General features: G+C 36.3%; 2 protein-coding genes and 1 long non-coding RNA gene across 3 annotated transcripts; all 3 read left to right on the top strand.

Annotated features, from left to right (window-relative positions):
* Window positions 1–358: 358 nt before the first annotated feature.
* Window positions 359–3355, top strand: LOC127074818 (uncharacterized). Its single transcript, XR_007786119.1, has 2 exons — window positions 359–680; window positions 3020–3355. It is a non-coding gene; the product is annotated as an uncharacterized LOC127074818 (long non-coding RNA).
* Window positions 3356–6905: 3550 nt separating this feature from the next.
* Window positions 6906–7427, top strand: LOC127136862 (secreted RxLR effector protein 78-like). Its single transcript, XM_051063377.1, has one exon. It carries the CDS (start codon window positions 6906–6908, stop codon window positions 7425–7427), a length of 522 nt encoding a protein of 173 aa, XP_050919334.1.
* A 654-nt stretch (window positions 7428–8081) lies between these two features.
* On the top strand, window positions 8082–8945 carry LOC127136861 (uncharacterized). Its single transcript, XM_051063376.1, has 2 exons — window positions 8082–8266; window positions 8465–8945. Exons 1-2 carry the CDS (start codon window positions 8082–8084, stop codon window positions 8943–8945), a joined length of 666 nt encoding a protein of 221 aa, XP_050919333.1.
* The last annotated feature ends 391 nt before the right edge of the window (window positions 8946–9336 follow it).

Here is a 9336-nt window from a genome sequence, read left to right as displayed (position 1 = left end):
TAGTTTTGGTTATACTACTAGTAAACCCATTGTTTATGAGGGTTTTGTTAATGAAGTCTCATTTAAGCCTATCATTTTCCTTTTCCATGTCTATTTTGATACCTACATAACCTTTCTTATTCCTAGTAGTTATGTTGAGGAACTTGAATATTTCAAAGAATGTCATAATGATGTCACTAATAAGCCTTTTTTTGGACAAAAGCACTCTAATTCTCACTAATGATGCTAATGAGGATGATCTTGATTATGTTATTAATGGTTTTGGTAATTATTTTCATGATGAAATTTCATATAGTGATGGGTCAGTAGTCAGTAGGATTGTAGGGATTTTTAACCTTTGGGATAAGGCCAATGCATGTTTTATTGAGTCTTCTAGGGTTTTCATTGTTATTAAGAATATTCAGGATAGTATTAGTGACATCAAGACCCACAATGCTCTAATAGTTATGATAGAAAAGGCTGGCATGCCACCTGGACCAGGATAAGCCAAGCCTTTGAGTTGAGTCATAACTTTATATACCTCTTCAGCGAAGAAAAGGGCATTTAGGCCAATTTCCATATTATTGTTGAGCTTGTTTTTCAAAATATTGTCAATCTCTTGGGATTGGGTGAGCTTAGAAAACTTTAGTTTCTCCTTGTAGAATCGAATGAAAGTGTCTTAGATCTCTTCTTCTTTGAAGGTAGTATCTCCATTATTTTTAATGATAGACTTGATCCATTATAGTTTCTTCTTTAGTTGGATTTTTTATGGAAGAATTTTGTATTGTGGTCTCCATTTCTGAGCCAATGAATCTTATCCCTTTGTGCCCACCAAATCTCTTCCTTGTGGAGAAGGTTGTCCATTTTACCTTTAAGATCGAAGATGTAGTTAGAGTTTTTGTTATGGAAGTTAGTGCCTTTAGTTGTTTTAAGATCCTTAGAGAGCTTTTTTATTTCCTTGTTTAGATTAACATACTTAGAATTTCCCCAATCCCATAGGGTGTTGAGAGTGAAATTGAGTTTGTTCGCTGGATTACTAACGGGTTTAGAGATCCAGCTACTCTTAATAGTCTCTCTAGAATCAAGGCTTTCAATCCATAATTTCTCAAATTGCTTGAGTTTATCCTTTTGATTTCTAGTAGTTTTTTAGAAGTTAGAAGTACTGAACTATATGAGGATATGATTATGGTCTGATTTAGTTATAAGGGGATGAGTATTTATGTAATGGGGGAATTGATTAGTCCAACTTCTGGTTTCCAAAAATCTTTCCAACCTGACAATGATATAGTTTGTGCCTTGTTGATTGTTGCACCATGTTTCACTGTCACCTGTAAAATCTAGATCATATAATTGAAAATCAGTAAAAAGCATTATTAATGGTATTGGTTAGATCATTATATATATAATCCCCCCATGTTTTCTTTTTATTGTTAGTTATAAGGTTTAAATCACTAAACAAGATCCAATTAGTATAGCCATGCCTTTGATCAAGGTTATTAATCAGTTTGCAAGTAAGAGCTTTCTTGTTACTTTTAGGATAGCCATACATACCCGTACCCTTCCAAATCATGTTGTTAGAGTTAGAGCTATTAGTAGGCATAGTATAAAAGTCAATCAAATTTTGATTAGAGTCGAGGATGTAAAGGTTTACATCTTTGCTCCATATTAAAGTTAAGCCAACATATTTCCCTAAACTAATACTAATACAACTAATATTGTGAATGTTAGATAAGGGGCCAACATTGAAAATAGATTTCACATCTTATCACTCTCACTCTTTTTTCTTTTGCATAAAAATAATATATCAGAGGTGTAATAAATTATCATGTGTTTGAGGGGCTTGATTGTGCAGGGGTTTCCCAACCTCCGCGGTTTCACGAGAAAATATTCATGGTTCGCTAACTTCCATATCGATAAGGCTTTCCACCTTGGTTGTTGGGGAAGTTTTTTTATATTATAATAAGTTTTAAATCTCTAGGAATCTTCTTTTTTTAGCTCAGAATAGTGGATTCCTTAACTTTATTCCTTTTGTCTTCATCATCTTCTATTGTTAATGTGGCTAGCTGATATAACATAAGTTTAGGAATGAGGCTGTGAAGGTTGGTGTTGGGTTTACTAACCTATTTTGTGTTGTATTTTATTTCCTCTTTTTGGAATCTATCTTCTTCCCAATTGGTTAGTCTTGATCCATGGGCCTAGGGGTTGACTTCAATGATTCCATGAATAGGTAGTTCATAATTCTTGCATTGTTCCTCAGTACACCCTATTATGCCATAATGTAAGCAGAACAATGGAAGTTTTTTGTACCTAAAGCCCATCCAAGTAAACCCCATTGGATTTACTCTCTATATGCGTTCCTAACTTAATAGGTGTATGAATGTTGATATTAACTTTAAGTTTGACTATGATAGATCTATCCAATATCTCAAAAACGCGTGTTTCAATCACCTCTTCCAACTTTTCTCCTAGCTTAATTCCAATTTGAGGGGTTTTCTATTAATACAAAGACCCCGAGTTTGAACCCAAACAAGAACTTTCGTGAATTTTAGCAATACTAGAGGAGTAATTATATCCCCGTTCTTGGAGTATGAGACAAGAATTCTTGAAAATTTAGGAACTGTCTTTGGGAATATGATTGTGATATTCAGTCGTTTCCATTGTCATCTTGAACATGGAGGTTTCCACTTCTTTGACAGAGAGTTTATAGGGTTTACACCATATGTTGGTTAAAGCAATTTGGATGGACTCATTGTGTATGGTTTTTTCTATGATGATTTTTCCCAATATCCTAATAGGTGAATTCTTTTTGTGGGATCTTGTATTTCCTCTTCCTCGTAGAAAAAGAATTCTGGTTCTTTACGTTTTTAGGGTTTTTCTTCTTGTCTAGATGGTTTCAGTAGATTGAGAATTGTATTGCTTCAAAGTTTTTGTACGGGATGATGATATTTTATATATTTCTATTGTTTGAGATGGTTTTTGTAGATTGATTTTTGGTTTGGTGAGTTGTTGTCTGATTGGTTTTATTTGATGCAAGGTTCAGGTTTGTAGGGGTAAAGATATAATTGGTTTATGTGCTGGTAACAACATGCTCCATTAGTTTCGACAAGGTAAGGTTCATATGGCTAGGTGTGGAATGACTAAATTTTTTCATGGAAGATGAAGAAGGCGAACGAACGAGGGAGGCTAAAAGCTAATAAAGATGAATGTGATATAGGATGCTACCTATATTTGTTGGGGATTCAAATTTGCATAAGAAACCAACTCAATTATATTGTAACAACAAATATGTATAAAATCATTGTAACTAACAGAGCATTATATCTTAGAGAGAGAAGGTATGCCTTCTCTCTAGAATAGAAAACCCTAATCTGCTCCATTTTGCCTCTAGACAAAGCTTAGCAACCTTGAAGATGAGCAGCGAGAACGACTAATGGACTAAGGTTTCTTCAAACAACAATCCTAGAAGGAGGATAAGAGAGAAATGGGACGCGGCTACTTTGGGTGGAAGGATTAGAGACTTAAAAAATTCTACTTTTAACATCAAAGAGTTTGGCGAAAGGAATAAAGCTACATATTTGTATCATGATTTTGAGGATTTAGGAGACATTGGTGAAGTGATCATACCTCCTAAAAGGAATGTGAGGGGTAAGAGGTACGAATTTGTCATATTTTTCAACGTGAAGGATGTTAGAGTGTTAGCAACGAAGTTAGATGACATCTTATTGAATGATAGGAAGATTTTTGCTAATATTCCCCGCTTCCATAGAAAATATCTCGACTTAAAGAAGAAGAAGGATGTTGTTGGTAGGGGTAGGCTCGAGGATGAGAGGAAAGGTTTTTTGAAGTCGGGTAAAGAGGTTGGAAGGAGGTTTTTTCATAATGGAAGAAATCTTTTCAGGGCTAATAAGATGGCTTATGCGGAAGCAATCAAAGGTCAATGGTCGTGTTCTTCGCCTTCTAGGTTTCACGAATAAGCCAAAGTTCAATTGAAGTTTTAGCTGAAATTTTCCAAGGCTTATATTGGGGTGGTTGAGAATCCAGGCCAATCATATACCATGCAAGAGATGTTCTATTCGAAGGGTTATTTCTTAGTCAAAGCAACTTCTATGGGCACTAACTTGTGTTTACTAGAAGAACTTGTTGAAGGCGAATTGGCAACTTTAGTTGAAGATATCAAGGTGTGGCTAGGGAAATGGTTTAAGGATGTAAGGAAGTGGAAACGTGAAGACGTGGATCCTGAGAGAGTCACATGGATAAGATGTTATGGTTTTCCTTGTCAAGTGTGGAATGTAAGGTTCTTCAATTTTTTGTCATCAACTCTGGGTTCCTTAGTGTGTTGCGATGATTCCACGAGTAAAGGATCCAGGATGGATGTTGCTGGAATCATGATTAGAACCAGGTATCGGTGGGAATTTTGGCAAGGAAGAGTGTCATTGAAGATGATGAATCAGAATACAGTGATTCTGAGTCTGAAAGTAGCCATGGTGGTCCGATCATCGATGTTAAGGAGGAAGATTTCAATGCTATAACCATCGGTAAGGGTGTTAGGATTATGGTTGATGATGTGACTTGTCATTTGGATCTAGGTGCTAAGAATGTGGAAGCTATTGATAGGGATGAGGCTAATCAATTTTCACATTTTGTTCATTTGTTGGTATCTCCAAACAAAAAGGTTTATTCTGATAACATTATATGCAATGAAGCTTTGAATGATGTGAGTGGGACGACTTAGGTCAAAGATTCATAGGTCAATGAGGGAATATGTCTCGAGCTAAAGGAGTTTTTGGAGAAGAATGAGGATATATCTGTTGACATTTCTTTTGATGGTCTAGGGGGGCCACTTAGTATCAGATGGGGTGTTTTTGTTGAATGGGTCTCCGATTTCGGTCCATTCTCCTAAGGGCCCAATTTCCTTTGATGGTGCCTTTATGGAGGCTAGGAGATCCAGGCCCAAGAGGAAGAAAGTGAAAGAGTTAAAGAATTGGGTGGTCTAGGGTTGATCAATCCTTCCTATTTTGCATGTTTAAATTCTAAGAAAGTTGTAACTTTGAACTCTTTGGTGAATATGATGGAGATTCTGAGAGAAGAAGACAATTGTTTTTCTGGAGGTTCAATTTTATGTTGTGAATCTTTGATAGATTCTGACGTCATTTGTTGCAATAATTGTCTGTTGAAGAATATCGGTTATGAAGTTAGCAGGGTTGTATGGGATTCTATCACTAATTTGGGGATTTCGTGCAAAGCAAAGCAAGAAGATTATGTGAAAGCAATTGAGAAGATGGAAATGAGAGATAAAGAGGGGATATCCACTATGGAGGAGAAAATGAAGAGGTTGTCATGAATATTGTTTCACTTAACATTAGAGAGGGGGATGGGGGAAGCAAATTGAAGAGGAAGAGGATCAATTTCATTATTCACTCTGGAAAGTTTGATATTTTCTTTCTTCAGGAGACAAAAATTAAGGATTTTGATGGAAGATGCGCTTTGGATCTTTGGGGTAATAAGGATGTTGAATAGACATCGTCAGATCCCGTGGGAGCTTCCTGTGGCTTAGTCATTATTTGAGAAAAGATTTGCTTTCTCTTAACTATAGATTTTGGGGAGATGGATTTATGGGGGTTAACACGGATTGGAAGGGTGTTACGTATAATTTTGTTAACGTGTATGCTTTGCGTAACATGGGGATTAAAAGATCAATGTGGTTTGAGTTGATTAAGAAGAAGGGGATGAAATTCTCGAAGGAATGATGTTTATGTGGAGACTTTAATTTAGTTACAAAAATTGAGGAAATATTAGGTTCTGGGTCGTGTTGCAGACGTAGAGATATGTAGGACTTCAAAAGTTTCAATTAAGAAATGCAGCTTATAATATGTTGTGTTTGGGTGAGCATCTTACTTGGTTCAACGGTTGTGGCAATGCTATGAGTAGATTGCACAGATTTCTACTGTCTAATAATTTGATTTATGTGTGGAAAATCACGGCTCAATGGATTGGTATGAGAGATATTTCTGACCATTGTCCCATTTGGTTGAAATCTTACTCGTTAGATTAGGGGCAGAAACCATTTCGTTTCAATAACTGTTGGTTTAAGAATGTTGACTTTGTCAGGTTCATCAAGGTAGAGTGGTCCAAGATTGAAGTGGAAGGTAGATGGAATTTTAGACTTTGTGAGAAATTGAAGAGGTTAAAAGCTAGACTGAGATGATGGAACAAAGAAATTTTCGGTTGGGTTGATGGAAGTGTGGAGACTCATGTTATCAATCTCAATGCTCTGGATAATTTATTAATTGATAACCATGGGGCTTCTATTGGCAGGCTGGTTGAAGAGAGATCTAAGTGTGTTGAAAATTTGTGGAACAAAATGGTGCTTAAGGAAGGAATGCTAAGACACAAATCTAGACAATTATGGTTGAAAGAGGGGGATAGAAATTATCGATTTTTTCACAATTCCTTGAAGGACTGTTATAGGAGAAATTTCATTAACTTGGTAGATTCTGATGGGGTTTGTCTAGAGGAGATGAAGGAGGTTAAGAGTGAAGTTAAGTGACACTTCAAATGTTTTTTCAAGGAGTCGTGCGTAGACAAGTCTTTGTCAGATGGTTTGCGGTTTAATAGCCTCACTGAGTTTGATAGTAAGTAACTTGAAAGGGAGTTTTCAGATGAAGAGATAAAGGTTGCCATATGGAGTTGCAATGGCAATAAGAGTGCGGGACCAGATGGGTATAGTTTTGATTTTTTAAGTAGTATAGGGAGTTTATTAAAGAAGATGTTATTCTGTTTGTTACATATTTTCATTGTAAAGCTAGATTAACCAAGGCTTGCACCGCGTCTTTTCTGGCTCTCATTCCTAAGGTGCAAAATCCTCAAAATCTGTCTGAATCAGACCTATTTTCCTTGTTGGTTGCTTATACAAGTTATTAGCAAAAATGCTTGCTTCTAGATTGAGCGCTGTCATCGGGAATATCATTTCAATTAAGCAAACTGAGTTTATTCCGGGTAGAAATATTTTGGATGGGGTCTTGATGGTTAATAAAGTTTTAGATTTAGCGAAAAGAGAGAAGAAAATTTGCTTAGTTATGAAGGTTAATTACAAAAAACCTTATGACAACATGAGTTTGAAGTATCTAAGGTTTCTTCTTATCAAGATGGGGTTTGGAAAAAATTGGCGTAGTTGGATGGAGGCTTGTGTCTTTAAAAGTTCAATGTCAGTTATGGTTAACGGTAGCGCTACTGATGACTTTAAGGTGGAACGTGGGCTTCGTCAAGGAGATCCGTTATTTCCTTTTCTCTTTGTTATAGCTATGGAAGGTTTAACTGGGTTGGTGGACACAACTATGGAGCAAAAGGAATTCAAAGGCTTTAAGATTAATGATAAGGAATATGTTGATATCCTCCAATTCGTAGCCGATACCATAATTCTTTGTGATAGAGGAAGCGGCCATTTGTGAAGCATCAAGGGTATTTTGAGAGGCTTTGACTTGATTTATGGCCTCCACATTAACTTCTGCAAAAGTTATGTGTATGGTATCAACATGAGCAATTGGTTGTTAGAGGCGACTTCGTCTTTTGTCTCTTGCAGGGTTGATACTCTTCCTTTCAAATTTATAGGTGTCAAGGTGGGGAATGGTCCTAGAAGTTTGTCTATGTGGAAGGATGTGATTCTTAATATTAGGAGCATGCTTTCTTCTTGGAAAGGCAGGTTCCTTTCTTTAGGTGTAAGAGTTGTTTTGATCAACTCAGATCTGAATTTTATTTCAATCTTTACGTTATCCTTTTATAAGGCTCCGTGCAAGGTGTTGGACGAGATACACAACATTATAGGTAAGTTCTTGTGGCGTGGTTTAGAGGACAAGAGAGCTATACATTGGGTGAGTTGGGAGCATATTTGTAAACCTAAAAAAGACGGAGGGCTTGGAATTATTAACCTTGAAGTCCTTAATAAAGCTCTATTAATGAAGTGAAAATGGAGGATTGTAAATGATAGATGTGAAATTTGAAGAGGCTTGATTAATCATAGATACAAGAAGTCATAAGTGAAGATGTTTATTAGCGACAAAAAAGTGATTAGTCACGGTGATTCTTTATGGTTGAGAGATTTAAATATGGTGGATTTTATTAAGGATGGTAATAGTTTCTCAGGAAATACTCATTGTAGGGTTAAGGATGGAAAGAACGCTGCTTTTTGGTATAACAAGTGGGTAGGTAAGCAATCGTTGAAGGATCCATTCCATGAACTGTTTGCATCGACTATTGATCCTTTTTGTAGTGTCGTTGATGCAGGGCAATGGTAGCTTGGTGACTGGTCATGGTTCACGCAAGGGTTGGGGCTGAATCACAATGATGGAGGAAGTTGGTTAGGGGAGTATTTGTAGGATTTGCTCGCGGAATTCAAGCCAGTTCAAGATGCTGATGATGATTTTGTTTGGATACCAGAGAAGGAACAATTGTTCTTTGTTAAATCTGCTTATGTTAATTTTATGTCCAGGTCTTCAGCTGCACCAGTTTCGGTTGAGGTGAGAAGTAGAGTAAATATTGTGTGGAAAATTTCGGCCCCTTCGAACGTCTTAATGTTCGGTTGGCGTTGGATTCTAAACGGGCTTCCTACTCGAGATCAACTCATGAAAAGGAGGATTTTGTGCGATGACAGAGACAAATGTTGTGTGTTTTGCTTTAAGATTGATGAATCGAAACAACATGTTTTTGACAATTGTGATTTCAGCTGGAGAATTTGGACAACAATCGCTTCTTGGTTAGGTCTAGCTTTTGAGTTGTCAACAGAGGATTTATCTCCGTTCCCGTTCAAGTACCATTTGATGAAGGTGTCAGAGGAACGTAGATTTGTTAGCGTTATTTGGTTGGTGGTTGTTTGGAATATTTGGCTGGTGCGTAATGTTGTGATGCTCAAAGAAAATATTTCGAAGTTTGAGGAGTGTCGGTCGAGTGCTATGTTTAAATCGTGGGAATGACTCTGTATCGCGAATAACACCACTTTTTCGTTTAGTTTTTCTAACTGATTTTCTTCTCCATTATCTTGTTTCATTTCGAATGTTTGATTCAGTAGTTTGTAAGGGTTTCGAGTATCCTTGTACTCACTTTTTCGATTTTGAATATCATTGCTTAATAAAAAAAAATGTCTAATATGCATTGTTTGGTATAAATTTTTTTCTTAACTTTTGACTCTAATATCAATAATATCTATTAATATAATATGTTAACCTATTCTATTTTCTATCACGTGTAATGCAAAATTCCAATTAATTATCCCACTGCCACAGTGCAGATTAATCACCAGATCATTCGTCCATGTTTGGTGTTCCATAAATTAAATATAGTAAACAACTTTATACACAGTCTCAT

This window comes from Lathyrus oleraceus, chromosome 4, assembly GCF_024323335.1.
Source record: "Lathyrus oleraceus cultivar Zhongwan6 chromosome 4, CAAS_Psat_ZW6_1.0, whole genome shotgun sequence".
In the NCBI taxonomy this organism is placed as follows: Eukaryota; Viridiplantae; Streptophyta; class Magnoliopsida; order Fabales; family Fabaceae; genus Lathyrus; species Lathyrus oleraceus.
This window is presented reverse-complemented; position numbering and strand designations above follow the sequence as displayed.

Coding starts and splice junctions, on each gene's coding strand:
- LOC127136862 (XM_051063377.1), top strand. CDS start 6,906: ATGCTTGCTTCTAGATTGAGCGCTGTCATCGGGAATATCATTTCAATT.
- LOC127136861 (XM_051063376.1), top strand. CDS start 8,082: ATGGTGGATTTTATTAAGGATGGTAATAGTTTCTCAGGAAATACTCAT. Junction 8,267..8,464: donor GTCGTTGATGCAGGGCAATG/GTAGCTTGGTGA, acceptor TTTTATGTCCAG/GTCTTCAGCTGCACCAGTTT.